Below are 26,313 nucleotides of genomic sequence, written 5' to 3'. Positions count from 1 at the left end.
TTGACTTGTGGGCCACAATGGGTTCTTAAATTTGACAGAGGGGCTGGACCAAAAGCATTTTTCTATCCCTCCACCCTCCCATCCCTCGTGCAGTAGAACCCTTGCCCAGCTTCCATCCTTCCCTCCCTCCCTCCAATACCTTGTGCAGCAGAACTCTTGAGCACCCGCCGTGCAGCCGAACCCCTGCTGACCCTCCATCCTTCCCTCCCATCCAAGCCCCGCTGACCACAAGCCCAGAGCAACATCGGGCCGGCAGCACTCTAAACAGGCTGCTTTGCGGCCTTCTCTCGTCGGGACCTTCAGTATGCTGCATTACTGATGACATCATCAGTGATGTGGCAGAGGGAATTCCTCAATGAGAGAAGGCCACGAAACAGCCTGTTTAGAGTGCTGCCGGCACAATGCTGCTCTGGAGGGAGGTATGTAGGGCTCGCGGGATTCGGATGGTCGGCGGGTCGGATTAAAAAACTAAACAGGCCGGATATGACCTGCAGACCATAGTTTGCCCATGTCTGTACTAGAGGCAAGGTCTGTGCACTGCTTTCATTTGGGATTAAAAACACATATCCTAGGTGTGGTTACTAGAATCGGTACTCCTTAAGTGTATTCCTGCCTTTTACAGAATTCTTGATTTTAATTAAAATAAGATGTGCACTGTTTCTGCTGACATACCGGTTGGTCTTTAGATGGGAATATTTTGTGAGATCATTTTAGCATGCTCTGGGGGTGAGGGGGAGTACTACAACAGAAATAACTTGGGAACAAGAAATTGGAGCCAGTACAAATCAAATTCCCTTCTTCCTTCATCTTCTTTTTGTTAATTTAAGTGGGCTGTCATAATTGTTTGATAACTAAAACGCAAACAATCAGCATTCAGTTATCTGAAACATGTTCCTTTATTGGTGTTCTGGTATGTCTGCAGAGAATTGAAATAAGTTGAGTAGGTTGCTTTTTGGGTGTTCTGGATGCATATTTCTTAAAATTCAGTTAAATGCCCACACCCTCCCTTTTCATTCTTTTTGTTCACAGATACATGCTGAGCTGTGCTTGACAGAGGTCTTCTGGCAGGGAAGGAGAAAGCAGTGGTTCAGTAAAGGGATAGTTTCAAAATAAGGCTTTTAGACTTAAAAAAACAAAACTTTAGGAAGGGGTCTTTTAAAAAGAAACTGCTTAGCAAAGGAGTATGTCAAGAAGTACACACTAAGGGCCAGATTATGTAAACTGCACCTAAATCAGTAGGCACCTAAAAAAAGATGCCAGTCATGTGTCAATCTTGCTTAGGCGCTATTTAAAGAATCTCACCTATCTAAAAACTTAGGTGCTGATAATGTAGGCCAGGGTTTTACTTGCCTGCATTGCAGGTGCCTAAGGGCTAGATTCACAAAGCAAACCAATCGTGTACCAATCAGTTTGCGACCCCTTTGTGACCTGATTTTACTCCAGCCCGATTCACTTACCTCTGTGCCGATCCGATTCCGATCCGTGCATGCAAATGAAGGGAACAGCATGCAGAGTTGGCAGGGACGCAATTCACCAAAGAAATTTTTGAAACCGACTGGGCTGGCCGATCAACACAAAAAGCGACTGCTGGGGACCAGTCGCAAATGTCTTTTCCCATTGTTCTCGGCCTGAAATCCCAGCTCTCTGTTCTACTCTGTTCTTTGCCCCTTCCAAAGAATTTGCAAAAAACCAGCAGACAACGCTAAAGAAAAGCAAGAAGAGTGGTCTTCTGGGAGGGAAATAAAAGTATTTTCTGGCTCAAGTGCAGTGCAGCGTCTTGGAAAGCTGTCTTAAGAAGCAGCCGGATTTTTCGGATTTGGCCCAGTATGCTTGCTGAAAATATATCAACAGATGCTTGGCATGTTAATAATCAGAAGGGGTCCTCGGTGGTCACTGCAGCAGCGGCAGAAGGGTAATTGGAGCACATTTGTCGGGTCCAAAGCAGCGCCAGTAGAAGCAAGATCAGAGACCACTACAATAATGCAGATGCTGCCCTGACTCTCCTGCTCTCTGCCGCCCTTCCCCGCAGTGTGAGCCCGTGGTTTTAAAGCGGGGCTGCACTGTGGGGAAGAGCAGCAGAGAGCAGGAGAGTCAGGGCGGCAAGAGCAGGGCTTGGCTGGAAGGGGAGAGCAGGAGAGTCGGCACGTGTAAAAAAAGAAAAACCAAAAACAAACCAGCAAAAATAATAAACACCAGACACAAAATGCATGCTCAGATGGTCTGCGCATGTGTCAGGATCGCACACTAGTGATCCGTGCGGTCGAAGGGGGGGCGTTCCTCCGATCTTCCTCATTTAAATTTTTTCCTGTTGTGAATTGGTCACAGATCATCCACAGAAGTCAGATTAGTGAATCTAGCCCTATGTTCTTTAGAGAATTGCATCTAGTGGCACCTATTTCTGACTCTGTTCCCCAAACACACCCACTTAGACGTTATGTGCCTATTGGCCAATTCAATTTTTTTTTTCCAATTATGAGCTTGATAAAGTTCCTAATTGAAGCTATTAGGGTGGTTTGAGCCTTGAAGGTAGGTGCCAGGGGTCTGACCCTAAATGCATTTCGCAGCATCTTTTGTCATTAAAACCCCCCCTCCCCATTTTACAAAACCGTGCAAGCGGTTTTTAGTGCAGGCCGGCATGCTGAATGTTCTGTGCTGCTTCCGACACTCATAGAGTTCCTATGAGCGTCGGGACCAGTGCAGAGCGTTCAGCGCGCCAGCCTGTGCTAAAAACTGCTCCTGAGGTTTTGCAAAAAGGGAGGGGGGTTTAAATGATTAAAGGTAGGTTATAAACATGGTATTCTTTCCAACCAACTCAATGTAAGAAATCATACATCAGGTGTTAAGACTGTTTGGGGATAAAATAACTTTCTGAAATTTTAGTGGAATGGAGCCAAATTTGGCACTGGGAGGCAAATACTAAAGAAAGCCATCAATTAAAAAACCCCCCAGAAAAAAACAGGCCAGATTGGACCAGGGATTCTAGAGAAGTAAATTTCTTTAGGAAAAAAGGCTGATGCATTTCTGTGGGAAATACAGTTCTAGTTTATGCCACATATGAACTTTGATACATTGAAACATAGCAGATAGGAAAAGGAGCAATTTCCCTTTTCTTTTTTTTCCCCATTCACACACACAAATAGTTCTTAATAAGACTGATGTACACATGAAGAGAGATTGGAAGCAGTGTTGCCCTTTCTACAGTATATAGAAAACTAACTTTGTCAGGAAGTATGGTGGAAACCTAAGGTACTGTCGCTGTAATTTTGGGCATACCCAATAAGGGGGAGAGGTATTGTGATAAACTCAGTGTCAGCTCTGACTTTGTCCCAAAGAAAAGTAGCAACAACATCATCTGTTCCCTGACCAGAAGAGCTGACCAGGTCAATAGTAGCAGTCAGGAGTCAGCTGTGTACATTCCCTGACAGCGAGGCTGAACAGGACAGGGACTTGTTGGTCAGCAACACACAGGACAGCACACCAATTTAAACAAAAAAGCAAAAATATACCAAATTAGCAAACCAACTGCAACATCTAATTTTTTGTGCAGGTTAGACAGATTTTCAGCACTGCAATGAGTCCAGTATGTTTCTTTGGTGTTGGTCAGAAATCTTGTCTTACTGATTTAGAATCCTTAGAAAGTAGGTAAATAAAATAAATGTAGATTAGATCAGTGTAAGATAAGAGATGAATATGACCAGCCTCCCCCCTCCCAAAGGGGCTAGAGGGCTAGTGCAATGCCCCAGGGATCTGTATTGGGGTTGTTATTTATTCATTAAAGATTTGGAAAAGGAAGTAAGGACTGAGTTGATGAGATACACATGATGCATTATGCAAAGTTGTTAGAACATGAGTTGATTATACTGAACTGAGGCACTGGCATTGAAATGGTAGATGATTAATGTGAATAAATGTAAAGTGTAAATGGAGAAAATCCTATTTACTGTATAGTGTCTATGGTCTAAAATTCATCCAACAACTCATTTAGCATACATTTTGCTAAAATTTGAAATAAATGCAAGAAAGAACCATCATTCATGTAGCTTAAAAAAAAAAGGTAGGGGGAGTTGGTGAATTTTTATTCATTTATATATATTTTCTTTCTTTCCTTGATTTATAGAAAGGTATCATAAAAACAAAGAAATGATAAAGAATTCACTAATCTTTGTAATTAGTTCCCCTCGCTTGTCTATCCTCTCTCCAGATTTACAATCTAAAATACCACATATAGAGGTGTGGGATAAATTTTAGCTTAGTGTTAAATTTATTACAGTAACAAACTGCTATTTCCGTTAATGCTAGCATTTTAATCCTATAGCTTCTGTGAGCTTATAGTGTCTCAGAGCTAAATAGTGTGTACGATCTCTTTTTTTTTCCTCCCCCCATGACTTGACACCCTTGCTGCAAATCTGTCTTAAAAGTAAGCCTTGCACATTTGATTAGTTGTGAATGCTGAGAGCAGACCCTAGAGAACATCTGGATCCCAGGACAGGAGGTGAAGAAAATCTTGACCAGACCTGCATGCCTCAAATTCTGCCGAGGAGGAAGACTGGTATCAGAAGATGTATTTCATTGATAGCAGAGAGGAATCTAGCTTCTGACCATCTCTTTTCTGCAATCATAGCATAGGGACAAGAGTGGAAAATTGATAACTGTTCATGCTGAAGCCTCATAATGTCCAGTGTTTTCTTTGGACAGAATAATCACTGCAGTAATACAACTGATTATTGTTGTTGTAGCAGCAAAGCAAGTTCTGGGCAGTTGTGTACAGGAGCCAGCAGTGTTGTTAGATGTATTGTAATCCAGTGAGGAGCCTTAAGCATCTGTGCATGATCAAGGCCTTCCAGCTCCCACCTCTGAGAATCTCAGAGGGGGCGGGAGCTGGCATGCCTTGAGCATGCGCAGATGCTCAAGGCCCTGCACCGGATCAGAATACAGTGGCTGTGGTGGTAGGTTTCTTCAGTACCAATGATAAGCGTGATGCTGGGGAAGGGGGCATGCATGGAGGAGGGCAGCGGCTGGGGTTGTGTGCGCGGAGGATAGCGGCACCAGTGTTCATCACAGAGGGGATGTGTATGGAGGATAGCCATGCTGGTATTCAGCTAAGCACAATGCCAGCTGGAGGATGAAATATCTCATTTCATATTCTGCTCTTTTTACTGTTTTTCAGCATATCTGCTTAATTTTTCTTCTCCTCCTCCCTGTTTCTTACTAACCCCCCCCAAATAAACCCTTCTCTTTCCTCTGTTAAATCTTATTTCCTCTTCCCCTTCATAGGAATAAGGGTAAGACTTATAGCCCCCCCCCACCCCAGAGATCACTGCTCATATATAGAGAACCAAATAATCAGAAATACTCAAATCAAGTCACTTCACAACCAATAAAGATGACCTTTATTCTATGCAATCACTGTGGTGCTTTAATTCCAAGACACATTATTTGGAGGCTTAAGGCTTGCCCCATCTGTCTTCAACTTGCTAGTATTAAGGAGGAGCTTTACAAACTTAAACAGGAGTTGAATACAATTAAAGCAGCTTCCATCACTCCACAAAATCATACCAATCTTACCACCTCTACCTCAAAGAATAAAACAGCCCAGGAATAAATGGGTCACAGTAGGCTCAGGAAGACTGCGACATGTAACACAGAAACATCCACCTTCACTAATATTACCTCTACAGAATTCCTTCGCTCCACTAGTGCACTGAGATACTCAAGAAAACAGAAGGGAGGTGGGACTGGAACCAATGAAGGTAATTCAAGAGAACAAGCGCACCCTAAGCACAAATAAAAAAGCCAAAAACAGAAAACTGTTACTGTTGGGGGAATTCCATCATCAGAGGCATTAACCTTGGAACACAAGGCGAGGAGACCAAAATAGTAAAAAGTCTTCCAGGGACCTCAGCTACCAGGAGTTCCAGGCAAATACTGATTATAATTAAGGAAAAAGCTAAGGATTTTAACACCAATGTTGTTATCCATCCGGGAACAAATGACCTGGCGAACAACTCCACACTTGCAGCACAGAAAGATTTTCGGGAGCTTGGTGAGGGCTTGAAACCTTTTGTAAAGACTTTAGCTTTTTCTGAAATACTGTCTGCATATGGAAAGGGAGAGCAAAGAGTAAAAAACAGAGAGGACTTTAATAGGTGGCTCAAAGCCTGGTGTCATCAAGAAGGCTTTAGGTACATAGGAGGATGGGGAAATACATGAAAGGACAATCCTTTCTTGTATTTTAATGATTCTTTTTTTATTTTTTCTTTTAGTTGAAATGATGCTGCCTGTGTGTGTGTTAGGCAGTGTTTTTTATAGAGAGGAAGGTGCAACAATCATGGACAATATGGTGTTTTGTAAAGGCTATTTACTATTCTTTAAATTCTAGGTTAACACACAGCTGTCCTTGAGTACATATCTCTCTGTATTATCCACTGTAAGTATTAATGGTTGATATTGTAGTTTTGATGAAAGGTGGCTGTCAATAAAGGATAACCATTACAAATAATAAGGGTTAAAATATAAAAACTAGATGAATGCTATGTTGAGGTCAGTTCTATCTTGACCTTCTATAGAATACATTTATTTTCTACTGTTTCTGATAGTGGCATAAAAAGTATGTGCACGTTTACGTGCTCTCACTGCTTTCTTGAAAGCCAGAGAATACATTATTAATGGAATAGCAAATGCAATTGCAGAGTTTTAAAATTCTGGTCACACCTGTGAAAGGATGGAATCAGTGCTTTGAAGACTAAAGTGTCTGGGGGAGGAGATAGGAGTGAAAGGAACAGTGGGTGTGTGCATTTGTATGCCCATTCAACAAATAAAGTTCTGAGTTGAATAAGTAGCTAACCAGGATAGAGCTCTGCTTTGACAACTTGCAGGACTGTCTCAGGCTTGTTGCTGCAGCAACAAGATTGAAATCGGGGCCCAAGGGGAGGGATAATAAACTTCAAGATGCAGGGGGAAAAAAAAAATCTAAAAATAAGTATTCTGCAGTAGTCCAAACTGTATTGGTTTGGAAAAGCTTGATTACATTTTTATGGCTGTGAGATAGTTATGCTTTGAACATGCTGAGTAAACAAGCAAAGGAAAAAAAAGTTTTCCTGTAATTTGCAACCAGCTTTCATACTTCAGAGAGGTTGTGGACCCAGATGGACTGTTTTTGAACTTGGTACCCACTGTTCAAGGAGATGCTCCAGGATTCTCTGAGTGCATACCTGCCAGCTGTTGTCACTACCAGTAGGAAAGACCATGAACAATTATTCATAAAGGATTTTGATCCCCCTTTCTTGCTGCCAGCATTTATTTCTTTATTTTCTTAGATGCAATGAATACTTTTTCGGGAGGGTGGAAGTAGGAGGGCAAGGTAGTGGGATTTTGTACACCTATTGATAATATTATGAAGCATAGAAACATGATGGCAGATAAAGGCCAAATATCCCATCAGGTTTGTCCATCCGCAGCAGCATCCACTATCTCCTCCTCTCCCTAAGAGATCCCATGTGTCTGTCCCACGCTTTCTTGAATTCAGTCTTTGTCTCCACCACCTGTATTGGGTGACTATTGTATGTATCTACCACACTTTTTGTAAAAAAGTATTCCCTTTTATTAGTTCTGAGCCTATCACCTCTTAAGTTCATCCTTTGCCCTCTTCCAGAATTTCTCTTCATTTGAAAAAGACTCACCCCCTTGTACATTAATGCCATGGAAATATTTAAATGTCTGTATCATATCCTTCCAGGTCACTAACGTCTGTTCCCATAAGCTTTATGGCAAAGGCCATAGAGTGTTGCTACTCCTTGGATTTTGGCCGGGTACTAGTGACCTGGATTGGCCACCATGAGAGCGGGCTACTGTGCTTGATGGCCCATTGGTCAGACCCAGTAAAGCTATTTTTATGTTCTTATGATCTCTAACCAATTTTGTAGAGGCCCTCTGGGGGGGGGGGGGGACTGGAGTCACAGGGGAGAGGGATATGGGGCAGATGGAGCCAGAGGGAAGAAAGAGAAGGTACTGAAAGACGGAGAGAGAAGCACTGGATCCATGGAATGACTAGAGCAGGAGGGAAGGGAGAGAGTTACTGGATCTATGTGAGTGACCTGGAAGAAAGGGAGAAAGATGCTGATCTGTTGGGTGAGCTGGAGGAAAGGGAAGGAGGTGCTTATCTGTGGGGAGGCTGGAGGCTGCTCCTTAGTGTGCTCCTTCGTGTACACATGTAGTAAACACCCCATTTTATAGAATTTTATTACATCAGCTTGGGAAATGACTCTTAGTGCCAGATTCTCAAAACTTAAGATTGCCTTTAAGGCGGTCGCTAAATTGGTTCCAGACGGTTTAGCTTGCATGCATTTTAGTGGCGGATTATCAAAATGGCTTATCACAGTCTTTAGAGAGCTTTTTAGCAATCTCTGTCACTGCCATGCAAATGGGCTCTTGAATATTGAAACGAGCACTTAGCAGCGAGAGAGATGCTCACTCCTGCCACAAACAACACCACCCCCCTCTCCCCAGCAGCGGGAGCGATGCCCACTCTCTCCATCCACCAAGCAACGCACACCCCCAACATCCCCTTGGCAGAGGGAGAGATGCCCACTCTCCCCTGCCGCAAACACCCCCTTGGCAATGGGAGAGATGCCCACTCTTCGCCGATGTATCTGGGGAGGGACCTAAGGCTCTGACTGGCCCAGACACATAAGGCCCCTTCCCAAAGGAGGGACCTTAAACAACCTGGGCCAATCAGAGCCTTAGGCTCCTCACCAGTGCATCCGTGGAGGGGCTTGAAGCAAAAGTCTTGCATCACTTGACTTATTTGCATTTTAAGCTATGTAACCATTTGTTATGAATTATCTTTTAATTTTCCATTATATTATCATATGTTCAGTTACTGTGCATGTATATTTCATGAAGATGTGCCTTTAAATAAATTTAAAATACATTTTCAGTCCAGCAAAATGTTGTTAAACATTAGCAATGATAATGTATCGTGCTCGTATGGCTGTATGATATTAAATTGTAGTAACAGATTCTGTTATATTACTTTAGTTTGACTTTTATTTCTATAGTTAGCCCTGAACAGGGCAGCCTTTGCTCTTGCGGACAAGCTGACACCTTTTGGACATAGTGGACCAGCTTCACCAGATGCTCTTGGGTGATAATCCTATTCTAAGCATCAATCAATGACACAATCAGCTCTTGCTTCGTTATTGGCTGTTTTTTTAAAAATATATATTTCCAGTGACAGCTTGTGCTACAGGTTCTCGGTTGGATTGAGATCTGGTGACTGAGCAAGCCAATCAATTGTCTTCATTCCCTTCTTCTTCTTCATCCATTCGAGTACAGCTTTTGCTCAATGATATGGTGCATTATCATCTTGAAAGAAGTACCATATTTTCACGCATATAACGTGTGCGTTATACACGATTTTTACAAACCGTGCATAACCTTGCGCGTTATATGCGTGAGCGCGTTTTACAACGTTTTTTATACAGTTCCCCCCCCCGACGTCCGATTCACCCCGCAGGACCGCTCGCACCATCCCCCCTGACGTCCAATTCACCCCCCCCGCAGGACCGATCGCACCCCCACCCCGAAGGACCGCTTGCACCACCACAGCCTCCCCCCTCCCCCCCCATCATGGAGAAGCTCCTACCGTTCTCCTGCTGCTTCCTCTGCCGGTGGTCCCGGCCCTTCTGTGAGCCCTGCGCGGAAATGTTTCCTCTTAAGGGTGGGACCGCCGGAAGAGGAAGCAGCGCAGACGCAGGGCTCACAGAAGGGCCGGGACCGCCGGAAGAGGAAGCATTTCAGAGCAGGGCTCACAGAAGGGCCGGTACCGCCGGCAGAGGAAGCAGCAGGAGAGCGGTAGGAGCTTCTCCATGATGGGGGTGGGTGGGGAGGCTGTGGGGGTGCGATCGGTCCGTCGGGGGGGGGGTGAATCGGACGTCGGGGGGGGGCATCAGGCTTTCAGGGTGGGGACAGGACTTCAAGGGGGAGAGGAGAGTCGGGGCGGGCCAGAGGAGAGTCAGGGCGGGCGAAAGGAGAGTCGGGGCGGGCGAAAGGAGAGTCGGGCGGCGATGGGAGAGTCGGGGCTGCATGTGCGGTATATAAAAATTTCTTTACATAAATTACAGTTTCCCGCGCGCTATACCCGTGTGCGCGTTTTACACGGGTGCGCGGTATATGAATGAAAATACGGTAATCACTAGGAAACAATTTATCTGCTGAAGGCAACATGTGTTTCTGTGGGGTTTCAATGTACTTCACTGCATTCACCATGCCCTCTGCAATATGAAGCCGACCAACACCATTTGTCGCCATACATCCCCAAACCATGACCTTTGTAGGTTGCTTAACTGACACGTTAAGGCATTCAGGCTTGAATTCTCCTGGATATCTGCGTACATACGTTCTGCACTGATCACCAAAGATGCAGAAAGTGCTCTCATTACTAAATAACACCACCTCTGACATTTCCTTTGTCTACTTGCTGTACTGCACAGCCCATGCCATTCTTTGCTTTCTTTGCTGCATAGACAGTAGTGGTTTTTTCTAACTTTACACCCTCTCAAACCAAATTCCAGGCACCTACACTTCACTGAGTTCGTACTAACCATGGCTGAGCACTTGATCTGCCACTCTCTCAGCAACAGAGGTGACGTCCTCTTCCTATTGCCAAGAGATGTGTGTCTCAACACTCGATCTTGTCGTAACTTCTTTGGTTGACCTGAACACTGTCTATCCTGTGTTCCTCCTGTCGTCGTCTTCTTCTGAAGCACCCTGATCACTGTACTTTGATTGCATCCCACCCTCTGTGCAATCTGCCTGCTGGAATACCCCTCTTCACCAAAAGCCACTAATTGAACATGGTTTTCCTCCGACAAGAACTGAAATTTGGACTTTATTGCTATTGATGTTGCTGGTCAATCAGTTTGAATGATACCAGTTGCAGGAATCCCAGAAATTTATACTTCTCACCATGTAGTGAAGCTTAATGCTGATTGGCTATAAAAATATCACTTCTGATTTACAGCAAATGCTACACTTTTGATTGGTGATTATCAATTCAATTTTCACACAAACTCTTAATCCTGTTATCAAAATCATTCTGATCAATCTGATGTAACTGAATAGTCACAGTTATCAAAGAAATACCAGAAATTGCATGAAATTACATGGAATTATATTTGTCAAACAAAATTATGTTAGTAGTTTAATTATGTTAATTGAGTCTCAAATGATTAAATATTCAAATTTCACCATTTGATGCAGGACTTTTGCACACCACTGTAAGTAAGATAAGGGGGAGAGGGTAGGAGTTGTCGGAAGCACAAGGGGGGTGGGAGCGGCGGGAGTGTCGCACAGTGGTGGGAGAGAGTGTAGTTTGCAGTGGGAAAGAGTAGGCATCTCAACGGCAGTTTATGGACTTTTCCTCCAGGAACTTGTCCAAACTTTTTTTTAAAACCAGCTTCATTAACCATTCTTTCCACATTGTCTGGCAGCACATTCCAGAACCTAACTATTCTCTGAGTGAAAAAATATTTCCTCCTATTGGTTTTAAAAGTATTACTCTATAACTTTGAGTGTCCCCTAGTCTTTGTAAATCTTGATGCAGTAAAAAATCGATTCATTTGTACCTGTTCTACACCACTCAGGATTTTGTAGACTTCAATCTTATCTCCCCTCAGCCGTCTCTTTTCCAAGTTGAAGAGCCCTAAAGTCTTTAATCTTTCCTCATTCAAGAGGAGTTCCATCCCCTTTATCATCTTGGTTGCTCTTCTTTGAACCTTTTCTAGTGCCGCTATATCTTTTTTGAGCTAAGGAGACCAGAACTGAGTGTAGTACTAAAGGTTAGGTCGCACTATTGAGCGATACAGAGGCATTATAACATTCTTAGTCTTGTTTACCATCCCTTTTCTAATAATTTCTAGCATCTTGTTTGATTTTTTGGCTGCCGCCACACATTGGGTGGAAGGTTTCAGTGTATTGTCCATGATGACATCTAGATCTTTTTCTTAAGCGCTGACCCCCAAGGTGGACCCTAGCGTCCGGTAACCATGAGTTGAATTATTCTTCCCAATGTGCATCACTTTGCATTTGTCTACATTAAATTTCTTCTGCCATTTGGACGCCCAGTCTTCCAATTTCCTAAGGTCTTCCTGCAGTTTTTTCACAGTCAGCATGCATTTTAACAACTTTGAAAAGTTTAGTGTCATTTGCAAATTTAATCACCTCATTCGTCGTTCAGATCCTTTATAAATAAGTTAAATAGCACCGGTCCCTCCTTTAGATATAAAGATAAAACCATCATTTCTTGTTAAAAAAAAAAACCAAAAACCCTCCTAATATTTTTTTTTTCTTTACATAGCTCCTCAGGAGCCCTTACCAGAAATAAATAAGTAACTAACTAAATACCAAGTGATCTTGGAAACTTTTTTTTACCAGTCAGCATTTTTTCTTTTTTGATAGCCAAAACTGCGAAGATTCCCAGCTGGAGGCAACAATCAGCAATTATTTTTCAGCACGGCCTCTCAGCCACCCAAGATGTTTTTGCTGCTTTCACCAGCTGCATCATTGGCTCCCTCCCCCCAGGGCCTGGTTTAGGCTTCACTGGAGGAGGAGATGATTTGCCATTCCTCGGCTTTTATATCCAGGTAGTTATGGCAGAGCCCAGTGGAACCCCATGGCAGAAGATCAGACGAATGCCGCTGGAATTTGTACTCCTTCATTGCTGGCATGTACTGCACCAGCCTCAGTGAGTGGATCATAGCTGCCCTCAGCATGGCTACACCGGCAAAACACAACTGGCACTAGAACCCTGCAAAAACCCATGCCCCCAACAAGATTATTGCAATGAGCTATACTTGGGAGTTGCTAAAATGAAGATGAGGGTACTGCAGATGTTGATTAACTCTGCAGCAAGATTGATTACTGGGGTCCTAAGAATGACTCACATAAACCCAGTGTTGAAGCAATTGCAATTACCCATGCAGCAGAAAGTTAATTTTAAAATTCTTTCAGCTATACCTCAGATTTTGTATCATGTTTCCCTGGTTGTCTTACAGGTTGTTTAAAAAAAAAAATTATTTATCGGCCTAGAAGGTGTTTGAGATCAGAAAATAGTATGAAACTGAGTTTATAGGTCAAGATGTCAGTCTTTCATGTTAGGATTGGTGCAGTGATGCTGTCTGTGACAGGTGCCAAGCTTTGGAATGCATTGCCTGGAATTTTGCGATATTGTGCTGGGAGGATGAATTTTAAGAAAATGTTAAAAACTCAACTGTTTTTTAGGGCATTCTTGTTTTTTTTACTTTTTTCTTTTTTATGAGAGCTGTTTGCAATCATGTCTGTATGTGGTGTTTAACTTATTATGATTGTAATCTTTGCAAACCGTATAGTTAATATATGGTATATAAATTTTTAAATAAACAAGAACAACTGACAGGATTTACTACAGCTTTCTCTTCACTGACATGGCTTTGCCGCTCCTGCCAGCCGCATCAAGGACTCCCTTCCCCTAGGGTCCAGTTTTGGCATCATTGATGAAGATGAATTGCCACTCCCCGTTGTGTACCACAAAGGCAAATGTTCAGGAAAGAAAGAGTAAATAATATGTGGTTTGATACAGAGTTATTAGAACTAAAAAGGGCACTCAGAAGGATAGAGAAGTTTTGGATTAAATAAGGTAAAATAGAAGATAGAACTAATTGGAGAACGAAACTTAAGGAATATAAAACTATGATCTCAATGAAACGTAGTATCTCTTATAAGCAAAAGATTGGAGATGTAAAGACTAATAGTAAGGAGCTTGTTAAATTGGTTCATGTATTATTTGAGATTGATTCAAGAATAAAACGATCAACTAAGGAGATTATCCCATCTGCTGACAAATTGGCTGAATTTTTTAAAAACAAAATTAGTAGTCTGCAATTAGTTTTTAATGTTCAAGTTACTGATTTTATAGATTTTTCAGGACAATTAGAGGGAGTTAGGACTGATATGATCTGGGAACAATTTGTTGTCCCAGATTGGGATTTTTTCTGTAAATTATACTCAAGGTATGCAAAAAAATACTGTCGATTAGATATTTGCCCGAGAAATGTATTGAGGAATGCATCGTTTACCTTTAAAGTGCATCTTTACAAATGAATTATCCTCCAGTTGCGGAAGGGACAATTTGAGCAAAATTTAGGAAGAATAATAATTATACCTATTGGGAAAAACTCTAAGGGCTCCTTTTACAAAGGTGCATTAGGGCTTTAATGCACGGAATAGCGTGTGCTGAATTGTCCCGCGTGCTAGACTTTAACGCCAGCATTGAGCTGGCGTTAGTTTTAGAAGCGTAGCACGGGTTTAGTGCGCGCTAAAATCCTGTGTGCGCTAAAAACGCTAGCGCACCTTAGTAAAAGGAGCCCTAAGGAATCGTTAACATGTGAAAATAATTACAGACCAGTTGCTAATATTCCATTGTTTGAAAAAATAATGGAAGGATTGGTAAATGCAGAATTAATAAATTACTTGGAAAAATTCAACATTTTACTTATAATACACAAACAGTAATAGCATCCTTAATAAATCAACTTAATATTTTATTTAGCATTGGTTCTAGTGCCCTAATTCTGCAGTTGGATCTGAGCAGCGCTTTTGATTTAGTGAATCATGATCTACTCTTACGCTGCTTGGACTCAATTGGGATTAGAGGCAACATAAAAAATTGGTTTAGTAGATGCCTGAAACATAGAAAAGATGAAGTTTTCTCTGACAATAAATACTCTTTCTCCTGGAAGAATTCATGTGGAGTTCCGCAGGGTTCTCCTTTATTTCCAACATTATTTAATTTATATTTAGTTTCTTTGGCGTATCTACTTCAAAGTTTAAATGTTATGTTTTATATATATGCAGTTGATATTACTAGCTTGTTCCCTTGTAAGGCTGTTTCAAATGAATTGATTTCTCAAATTTCTAATGTTTTAGAAAAGGTAGAATTGTGGATGCTACAATTTAGATTAAAGCTTAACTCTGAAAAAACTAAGGGCTCCTTTTATGAAGGTGTGTTAGGACCTTAGTGTGCGGAATAGCGCGCGCTAGCTGCTACCGCCTCCTCATGAGCAAGCAGTAGTTTTTTGGCTAGCGTGCATGCGCTAAAAACGCTAGCGCACCTTCGTAAAAGGAGCCCTAAGTTGTTTGTTTTTTTTGGCTAGCCCTAATGATAAGATTCAGGAAAAAATTATTCAACTGAAGGGTCAAAGTTTTGAGATAGCGCCAAATTTGAAAATCTTGGGAATAATTCTAGATCGTAGTTTAACTTTTAAGAAGCATACAGATTCATTCATTAAAAAAGTAATGCTATTTTGTGGAAATTGAGGACCATCAAGAAGTATTTCGATCTAGAGTCCTTTCGGTTGTTGGTTCAGTGTATAGTATTGACCACTTTGGATTACTGTAACATTGTTTATTTGGGGCTTCCCAAAAAGATTTTATTAAGACTACGATTAGTTCAGAATACAGCAGTTTGTTTGATTTTTGGTCTCAAGAAATATGATCATGTTAGTCCTTTTTATGCTAGATTACATTGGCTGCCTTTTGAGGCCAAAGCACTTTTTAAATTTGGGTGTATCTGTTATAAGGTACTTTTTGGTTTATTACCTTCTTATTTGGTATTTTATTTGAAACTGTCCACTTCATTAAAATTTACCAGAAATTCAGGTATGTTCTTCTTCCCTACCCCAAGGGCCTGCTGTTACAAGACTTTCTTGGACAAGAAATTGGAATATCAGGCAGGGAAGATGAACTCCTGGATGATTCCGTTGATTGTTCAAGCCAATTCTTATCCTACATTTAGGAAATTATTGAAAACTTATCGGTTCGATAAACAGGACTGTTGAGACTTCAAGATGTGTTCTTTTTAGGTTCTGCATTTCAAATGTACTTTTTATTATGTTGTTATATTTTAAATATTTTTTATCTGATGATGTATTTAACGATGTAGTAGTTGTTTTTTTGAAATTGTATTACTAACTGAAATGTTCAGTCTTACTGTTGTGAACCGCCCAGAACTGCTGGTGGGGCAGTATATAAGAAAATAAATTATTATTATTATTGGAGAGTCACATGGCAGAGAAGGCATGGGAATGACTAGAAGCTTCACTGCTTTACTGCCGGCTAATATAGCACTGGCATCGGGAGGAATTCTCTTTGCATATTAAGGAAAGAGGCTCCTGCGGGCACAGATTAGGCTTTGCAGTCCTCTCAGCCTGTCCACGAACATCCTGAGACACATGGTCGGGTTGGGCCCATGTGCCTCAGGCCGCGCCCCCAGGTGGGACCTAAGGCTCCAGGGCCTATTCTGATTGGCCCACGCGCCTTAGGCCCCACCAGTAGGCGGAGCTTTAGGACGGATGGGCCAATCCGGCCTCATTCCTTCGTTGGCTGCCTGCCGGACAGGCGGGTTTGGCTCCCGTCTGTCCGGCCAGCTACCAAAGGTACGGGGAAGGGGGGTGGGGGTGTCGTGGGGGTCGGCCAGGGGGGTCGCGGGTCGGCTGGGGGGGCGGTCGGAGGTTCTTGGGGGGGGCGGTCGTTGGGGGGAGGGGGGTTTGCGTCGAGGGCAGGAGGGCCTGGGATCCCTCCTGCCCGTAATGTAGTGCGGGGTGGGGTTAGGGGGTCGTCGTGGCCAGGAGGGTTTGGGCTCCCTCCTGGCCTGATATTGTTGGGGAGTCGGCGGTCCTTCGGGTTGAGGGTGCGAGTGGTCCTGCCGGGGGGGGGGGATGTATCGGACGTCGGGGGGGGCATCAGGCTTTCAGGATGGGGACAGACCTTCAAGGGGGGACAGGACTTCAAGGGGGGACAGTGCACGGAAAGTCAGGGGGGGTGAACGGAGAGTCGGGACAGCGCACGGAAAGTCAGGGCAGTGCACGGAAGTCAGGGGGGGGTGAACGGAGAGTCGGGACAGCGCACGGAAAGTCAGGGCAGTGCACGGAAGTCAGGGGGGGTGAACGGAGAGTCGGGACAGCGCACGGAAAGTCAGGGCGGGCGAAAGGAGCGTCGGGCATCATGCGCGGTATACCCGTGAGCGCGGTATACAAAAGTTTTTGTACATATCATCGTGATTTCTGCGCGCTATACCCGTGTGCGCGTTTTACACGGGTGCGCGTTATATCCGCGAAAATACGGTACTTAGCTGGATCCTGAAGAAGATGAGATCAGATGATAAATACAAAGTCCAATGTTGTTATACTCATCTTCACAAGATGGAAATATAAGTATGTGTACTTGTAGGTTGTTGCAGGTGCTAACAATCATGCAACGAACTAATCCATGTTGGTAACGCTGGCTTTGAAAAAAGTATTATAAAAGTGAGTCTCCAAAACAAAAAAGTTGTTTTAACTGCTTCTACAAAAATCACCATGTATCCAAAAACTCCAAAACTCCACTAAGTGAAAAGTTGAAATATCCAAAATCTCCTCAACACCGATCGTGTTTCACTATGAATTGCTTCATCAGGAGGAAACAATGTAAACTAAACAAAACATATGAAAAAATGCAGTTAACAAACAAATAACATATATCAAAAAGAACGTATAAACTCAAAAATAAAAATTACCCTCAGACCTCCTAATGGAGGAAGCACGTCGCCAGAGAATCTCAGCAGAGATGACTGAAACAACGTAAAACGTAACAACGTTTATAGGAACGTCAAATGATCACGTGATGAACGACGTGAAATTGGTAAATCAATATATGTAAAAGAGAACAAAAACTGGATAATTATCTAATGGTCCATTCTATTTCTTTGTTAAGACCATTAGGTGTTACTGTTTTCCAAGAATAAATTAAACGTTGTTCATGATATATTAGGGTATGAGAGATATCACCTTGTCTGTTAAACTTGAATTGCCTGATTACACAAAACTTTAGATCATTTAATGAATGACCCACAGATTGCCAATGATCGGTTAAAGGGGCTTCTGATTTGTTGGTACGGATACTGCTCAAGTGTTCTGCTATTCTTAATTTAATGGCCCTCTTAGTTTGACCAATATATATCTTGTTGCATGGACAAAAAATTCCACTTATGATGCCTTTCATTTGTCTTCCAAAGCCTCAGCTACGTCAGTGGCAATGAGATGTCTGGCATGGCTCAGAGTCTCCAATATGGATGTCAACCTCCAGGATAGATTGGCTAGCATTCCGTGCTTGGGTGATGAGCTATTTGGTGATTCTATTGAAAATGTTACCCAAAAGCTCACTGACCATGGGAAACATTGGGATGCTTTGGTTAAATCCAAACCTAAACCTTCAACCTCCATCTTTCAAGCCTTTCTCTTTCTATCGGAGGTGTTTTTCTTCCAAACCTGTTGCTCCTACTGGACCATTGCAGAAGAAACAGAAACAACAGCGTCCTTAAAAAACCCAGACAGCAGCTCCACAAAAACCTGTTCAGTATTTTTGATGTGCTTCTCGAGAGCATAGCCATTGTTCCTCTATCCCAGCCTCGTCCTCAACCCATCGTAGGGTGACTTCAACTTTATTATCTTCACATTATCCTCACTGGGAACTGATTACTACAGACCTCTGGGTACTAACAGTTATTCGAGAGGGTTACTCTCTTCACTTCATCGACATTCCTCCAGATCATTCTCCAAGAGTTTTCTTCTCACCCTCAGCAGACGTCCCTTCTTCTTCAGGAGATAGATCCCTTCTTCTCAATGCTATTAAAAGGGTTCCTCCTGCACAAATGAACCGGGGGTTTTATTCCCGGTATTTTCTCATTCTGAAGAAGACGGGAAGTCTTTGTCCAATCTTGGACCTCAGGGGTCTCAACAAGTTTCTAGTGAAGGAAAAGTTTTGGATGTTATCACTGGCAACTTTATATCCCCTCTTAGATCACAACAACTGGTTATGCTCTCTGGATCTGAAAGAAGCCTACACTCACATTCCAGTGCATCCAGCCTCCAGACAATTCCTTCGGTTCAGTGACTCATCACCATTATCAATACAAAGTACTACCCTTTGGCATTGCATCCTCTCCCAGAGTATTTACCAAGTGCCTTGTGGTAGTGGCAGCAGCACTACGGTCTTTCCTTACCTGGATGACTGGCTGATCAAGGTCCCTAACTCATAAGGTGTGACAGTAACCGCAGCAAAGACAGGACAATTTGATTCAGCTTTGCACTCAGACTTATCTGCCATCAAGCTCAGTCAGACAAATTATGGTATTACTGGGTCACATGGTACTATGTATGGTACTGTGGTACTACTGGGCCACATGGCTTCCACAGTGCATGTTACTCCATTTGCGAGACTTAATCTCTGGATACCTCAATGGACTCTCGCATCTCAGTGGTCTCAAGTGGTTGACCCACTCTCTCAACACATTACAGTCACTGCAGTGGTGGATGCACTCTTCCAATCTGTCCAGAGGATTTTTGTTCAATACCCTTCCTCATCAGAAAGTTCTGACCATGGACTCTTCCACTTATACTTGGGGAGCTCAACTGGACGGACATCACATGCAAGGTCACTGGTCTCCCCAGGACTGCCATTGTCATACAAATCTGTTGGCACTCAGAGTTATCTACAATGCTCTCAAAGCTTTTCAGCACATTGTGATCAACACCGTCCTCCTTATTCACATGGACAATCAGGTTGTGATGTATTGTCAGGAGGCCCAGAGGATTTGGACCTGGGCCATTGTTTGCAATATATTCCTGATAGGCGGGTATATAAAATCCTAATAAACTTGAAACTTGGAACAGATTTTTCTTACAGACAGGCTCAACAGGTTTCTTCAACCACACAAGTGGTCACTCAGTTCTGCAGTTTCTCATCACATCTTCTCTCAGTGGGGGACACATCAGACCTGTTTGCGTCCCCCCCCCCCAACTACAAACTGCCCCAGTTTTACTCCCCCGGATGGGACTGCCCATGATCCATCATTTCAGGGTCATGCTTAAATTGCCTCTCTTTGGTATCATCTACAGTTACTGCTTGTTTGGAATTAGTGTCTGGCTGTCCTATTTCTGCTGGTAAAGGCATGGATTCAAGAGTCAAGTCTGCTGGTGATTCTAATATGGCTGATGTTATTAGCGGTTCAGGTTTTACCTCAGAGTCGGAAACAGATGTACAACTCTCATCATCACTTTGTTCTTGGTTGAGTATAGATGCTAGCTTTTCCTGTTGGTCTGACCTAAGCTTGCCATCATTTTTCAGTGGAGATTCTAATTCATTCTTTGAGATATTGGTAGTCCAAAATGATTCAATTGTTTCATAAGTCCAGTGGCTTGCACCATATACTTTCTTCCCCATTACCTTAGCAAATATTATTGTTTGAGCTGGGTAGCAAACAGATAATCCTACAGTAGTAAATCCCAAAGGATAAGCAATTTTTTTAAACTGAGATCCTTTTCTTGCTAAAAGCAGACCAGTTAACCCAGACATAGTAATCATAGTTACTTTTGGGAGGAATTCTGGAGGTGGATGTTTTAGGTATACAAATATATCTTTTCCAAACTGGACTGTATTCCTTACTCCATCTTTAACAGAGAAAAAAACATTCTCGCACCATTCCACATAAGGATATACTGTATTTCGTATCACTGACATCCCCAATTGCAGATGACCAGGCTCTTCTTCAACATATTTAGAATGTTGCAGAGGTACAGAATAAATAGACAGCTGACTTGGTCTTAACAGCAGACTTCCTTCTGGTTCTCTCTGTCGTACAGCATATAAAGCAAAAGATGTCAGAGCCAAGCCAGTAGGCACAGCTGCCAGTTTTAATAACTTAGCCGCCATGTCCCCGCCTCCTGAACCGGTCTTTCTTTCCAGTTTTACTCCCGGCAGTACTCTCCTCACCGTCTGTAAGCGGATGCTTTTCTACTAGATTCACAAGTTTCTCTATGCTTTTCCTCCAATCCCCCTCATTCTGAAAACACTTGTCAAGTTCAAACAGGAATCTGCCACCATGATTCTTATAGCTCCTCAGTGGCCCAGACAACCTTGGTTTTTCCTAATACTGCAACTCAGAATGAAGGATCCAATACCTCTTCAAATTTTCCCGTCTCTTCTCCCTCAGAATCACGGATCTCTTCTGCATCCCAATCTTCCAGCATTGCACCTGACAGATTGGTACCTCTTGGTTTAACAGCGGCTGACCATCTTTCTCAGACTGTCAGATTAATTTTGGATGCATCCAGGAAACCTTCCACACAGCATTGTTACAAACTGTTAGGGCTAGTCTCGGTTAGGGTGCTGGCCTTTGACCAGAGGGCCGCCGTGTGAGCGGACTGCTGGGCATGATGGACCCAGCAGCGGCAATTCTTATGTTATGTTCTTATGTTCAAAGTTTTCCACCTGGTGTGCTCTTCATCATGAGGCTAAATCCACCTCTATCTTCAGTATTGGAGTATCTTTTACATTTATCAAATTATGGCCTCAAAACCACTTCGATTAAAGTTCATCTCAATGCTATCAATGCTTTTCATGGACCAGTCAGTGGTAAACTTCTCACTGCTCACCCTCTTGTGTCCAGATTCATGAAAGGACTTTTCAATGTCAAACCTCCTCTCAAACCACCTCTGGTTTTTTGGGATCTTAATGTGGTTCTTGCTGCATTGAAGAAGCCTCCTTTTGAACTAATGACTACGTCTCATCTCAAGTACCTTACTTGGAAAGTGGTCTTTCTCATCTCCCTTACTTCAGCTCGACGAGTCAGTGAACTTCAAGCACTGGTGGCAGATCCTCCTTTCGCAGTATTCCATCGTGACAAAGTGGTGCTTTGCACCCATTCCAAGTTTCTTCCAAAGGTCGTCGCTGAATTCCACCTTAATCAATCTATTGTACTTGCAGTATTCTTTCCTAAGCCTCATTCTCATTCTGAGGAAACGGCTCTTCACACTCAGGACTGCAAATGAGCATTGGCCTACTATTTGAAAAACACTCAACCGCACAGAACATCTTGTCAACTTTTCATCTCCTTTCATCCTAACAAGGATGGGACGTCCAGAATGTAAGAGAACAATTTTCACATGGTTGGCGAGAACTGAGGCAGCCATTCAGAAGTGGTGCGCGCCCACGCAGTAGCAGGCTTGTGCACTGCTGGCCCTGACATACCAGTAATCAGCAGGCAGCCATCCAACAAAGCACCAGCGACCAGCACAATTAGGAAGCGTCATGGGCCCAAGCATTAGCATGCTTGTGCGCCGTGGGCCCCAACATAATCATCAGGCAGCCGTCCACCGACCACCACAATTTAAAGGTACCGCTGGTGGTGGGGGTGTGGTGGTATATTCGCTTCATAAGACGCACCCTTTTTTCCACCCACATTTGGGGGAAAAAAGCGCGTCTCATGGAGCGAAAAATACGGCACTTATTTTAAACTTTTATTGGAAATAGCTTAGATTTACCCTTAGTTTTATATTTGCGTTATATATTAAATAAATTGATCTTAAACTTGAGTTGTATCACAGCTCACAAAGTCAGAGCTATGGCAGCTTCAGTTGCTTTCCTTCACTCCACTCCTATTATCTGTAAAGCTGCTACTTTGTCCTCAGTTCATACGTTCACATCACCCTACTGTCTGGAATCTTTTTCCAGATGGGATGGTCACTTCAGCCAAGCAGTATTGCAAAATTTATTTTCCTAACTCTCCCTCCATTCCATTCTAGTAAGCTAGCGAGTCCCACATGTGAGAATATGCTGCCTGCTTTTCATGGGATAAAGCACAGTTACTTACCATAACAGGTGTTATCCAGAGACAGCAGGCAGATATTCTCACAACCCATCCTCCTCCCCTGGTTGGCTTCTTAGCTTGCTTACGCAACTGAGGAGCTGCGAATGGCGGTGGTCGGGAAGGCATTCGTGCATGCATAGTGCGGGCATTTTGAAAACTTTCTCAAGTTCTTAAAGTGATGATGTACTTTTAAAGATGTCTGTATCAGGGCTCCGTGGATGACATCACCCACATGTGAGAATATCGGCCTGCTGTCCCTGGATAACACCTGTTACTGTATGACTATTACACATTGTTTTTCTTCAGCAGAGAGTCCAGAGCCCTCTCAAGTACATTTTTCAGCAAGGGCAAAGTATGAAAAGGTTGATATTGAATGGTTCCAATTCTGGAATAAGTGTTATTCTAACTACAGCAAGAGACACAGCAAGTAGGGAAGAACATTAGGTCACATAAATTTGGAAGCACTTTACGTGAGTTCTCTGAGGAAGCCTGGTCTGGCGAAACACGTTAGAACATGGAAGATTCAGACCACTAAGATGAGTATATAGCAATTTTTTGCATTGTTTCATATTTTCAACAATTAGAGTTTTCACCAATTTAAATTTTGAAGTGCAATAATTGAACATTGAAGACACTACTCCCGGGGGTTTCACCCCATTGTGATCTTCTTTTACCATCTGAATGGTTCTGAGCACTGCTGTCTAAACTATATGTAGTTGGTTATATTGAAGAATAGAGCGGGTGATCTTATAATTTATATTTACTCTATGTATCACCCACGTGGTTAGCATTATCCCAGTTTTACAGTTTGGGGTATCATATGTATTGAACCATCAGCACACATTAAGGAAGGTTCCTCGAGAGCACAGTCTTACTCTCACTATCTTCTCTCTTCACTAGCCAACCTCTTACTGTATCTAAAGGCCATAAAAACTGCCATCCTCCAGTTTTTCCTCTTTCCCAAAAAAAAAAAAATAATAATTCTAACCCTCATCACATTTCACTTCTGGCAGAAGACTTGTCCGTTCACTTTCAAAGCCAAACAATATAGAAAGTATCTGAATATCAGAAAGCAAAGACTTCTATCCCCCCCAAATTAATAAAGTAAATTTCAGGGTGTTTTCACTTCCAAACCTCCTCCTTCTCATACCCAAAGACTTCCAGTTTGCTCTACACCTTACAAATGTCTGCATCCACATTCCCATCCATCCAACCCACTGGTACTACCTTCTTTTCAGGATCTTCAACTATTCTCAGTTCATGCCACTATCCTGTTGTTTTACTTCTACACCATGTGTCTTCATAAGGTGTCTAGCTATTCTCACTTTACACCTATGTAAGACGCACCATTTGGTGTTTCTATACATAGACAGACTACCTCTTGATTGTGTATGCAAGATATTTCTCACTTTTCAGGAATCCCCATACATCCTTCAATACTTGGGGTTTTATCATCACCTTTGAGAAATCATCTCTCTTTTCAGCTTACTCCCTCATATTTATAGGAACAAACATCATTTTTCTGCACGCCAGATCTTGTGCCTATAGGGACACAAGACAGCATCTTTGTCTCTTATTTCGCATGCAGTTTTCCACATACGACCTTTATAATGGTGCCTCAGTCTGCACTGAAATCCAGATTCTACTAGCAAACTCAATCAAGCAGTCTTTTCTATACTGTATCCACTCTCCTCCTTGGAAAGAGGATTACCTTTTTCAACCTCCTCCTCAACTCACTCTTATGACAGATGCCTCCAACACAGCCTGGGGAGCACATTTAGGTTCCCTCTAACCCATTCATTAGACCCCAGCTGGGCTAGGCCTCCTCATCAATCACCAAAGTTTGTGCAGTTTTCCTATACCTTGCAAGCCTTTCATCCAGGGCTGCAACATGACCTGGTCCTCATACAACCTGACAACCAAGTAGCAATGTTCTGATCTGCAAACAGAGAAGTTCTGGATCCTTAGTTCTCTACAGAGGGGCATACTTCTTTTGGCTTTTTTGCTATGCTCTTTCACATGAACCTTCTATCAGTTTCCATTCCAGCACAAACAAATACATTACCAGAGTCACTCAATCACAGACTCAGACCTCATGGATGGTCCCTAGACAATGAATGCAGTTCACCAAAGTCTATTATAATGATAGGAGCTCCCATTCATAGCCCTTCTCTGTCTCACAAGACTAAGCAGAGTGCCCACGATTTTAATTTCTTCTGACCAGAACAGTAAACCATCCTGTGTGATGCTTTCTCTGTTCCTTAAAATTCAGCAAAACCCAAAACACCATTCAGATGACACTGCTAGAACCATGCACCATGTGGACACAACTTAATAAGAGCTGTTTACATGACATTATTCCAGCAGCCTCAGGAATCCTGTACAGAACCAAATTATCCAATCCACTTTCATGATGTTGACCTGATAAAATTCAGAAGCAAGGATAAACTAAGCAGTCTTCTACACTTTGTGTCTTGCCTATATCTGGTTAGAAAATCCATTCCTGAAAAGACTTCCCACAGCTTTTCAGCTTCTGACAGGATTATGTTCTATCACCTCATACCTTATGAGTTTCCCTCCTGGGCTGAAGGGATGGATCCTGCCTTCATATACTATACTGTATAAGGGTATTCTAACAGCTAAAGTTTGCAGCTGACAGTTGGTTTTGACCCATAACATACAGTGGATGCACAGAAGTCACAATGATAAAGCAGTTCCTAGAAATATGCATGTAGACAACTAATATTGCACATAAACAGGTTAATTGGAGGGTTCCATATGGTACATTTCATAATCCCTGTATGTGACACATCTACAGCTTCTGCCTATTACCACACACATCATCTCCATTATCACACAGGCAGCCATTCTATACAAGTCACACCTGTGTCAGGTTTAGGTTTCAGGTTTATTTAAAAATTTGATATACCGCCTTATCAAAATTCAAAGTGGTTTTACATAATATAAAAACAAAGAATAAAAAGGGCATGAGTTAAAAACAATTACAATTAATAATACAATCAAACGCACAGACAAACATTAACACACTGATAAAGAATGGAAAAGGGCGGAAATACATTTGTATAAAGAGACATAGAGGAAGAAGGATCAAAACAAAAGGGAGGGGCACAAAAAATAAATAGTCTGGCACTTTGTAAAATAGATTAAAACTGTAAAAGTCAGACATTTCTTTTCTTACAAGAGGATGGAATTCCATAGGCCTGCATGCTAAAATGCGATTATATTCGAACTACCTCTTAATTATATAGGTATACTATTCACGCCACTAGCTCTGCCCTGATATATGCACTCATTGGTCAGTATAGACCAGCAGGCAACCTAGGAGTTCATCATTCACTCACATTTCAGCCATAATGAAGAGCAACCAACAAACCTGTTGCAAAAAGACAAGGGAAACACCTCTACATAGCTATGTTAGAACATGGCACCACACCAGTAGGAGACCTTGTTGTCCTGTAACCAGACGGTAAATAGGCACCTCAGAGAAAATGATCTCTTTCTTTATCAGTCCCTACTCCAGCCTTGTTCTATTAGGGACATGTTCAGGCATAAACAATATGTCTTTTACATTTATT

At 42.5% G+C, this 26,313-nt stretch overlaps 2 protein-coding genes across 4 annotated transcripts in view; one reads left to right on the top strand and one right to left on the bottom strand.

Annotated features, from left to right (window-relative positions):
- PACS2 (phosphofurin acidic cluster sorting protein 2) overlaps positions 1-26,313 on the top strand; it is a 474,262-nt gene that overhangs the window by 88,811 nt on the left and 359,138 nt on the right. The gene's annotated exons all lie outside the window — the stretch shown is intronic.
- Positions 19,888-20,784, bottom strand: LOC117363643 (MICOS complex subunit MIC27-like). The gene has a single exon (XM_033951735.1). It carries the CDS (start codon positions 20,779-20,781, stop codon positions 19,888-19,890), a length of 894 nt encoding a protein of 297 aa, XP_033807626.1. The 5' UTR covers positions 20,782-20,784.

This window comes from Geotrypetes seraphini, chromosome 7, assembly GCF_902459505.1.
Source record: "Geotrypetes seraphini chromosome 7, aGeoSer1.1, whole genome shotgun sequence".
Lineage (NCBI taxonomy): Eukaryota > Metazoa > Chordata > Amphibia > Gymnophiona > Dermophiidae > Geotrypetes > Geotrypetes seraphini.
The sequence above is the reverse complement of the archived record's forward strand: the minus strand, read 5'-3'. Positions and strand labels throughout refer to the sequence as shown.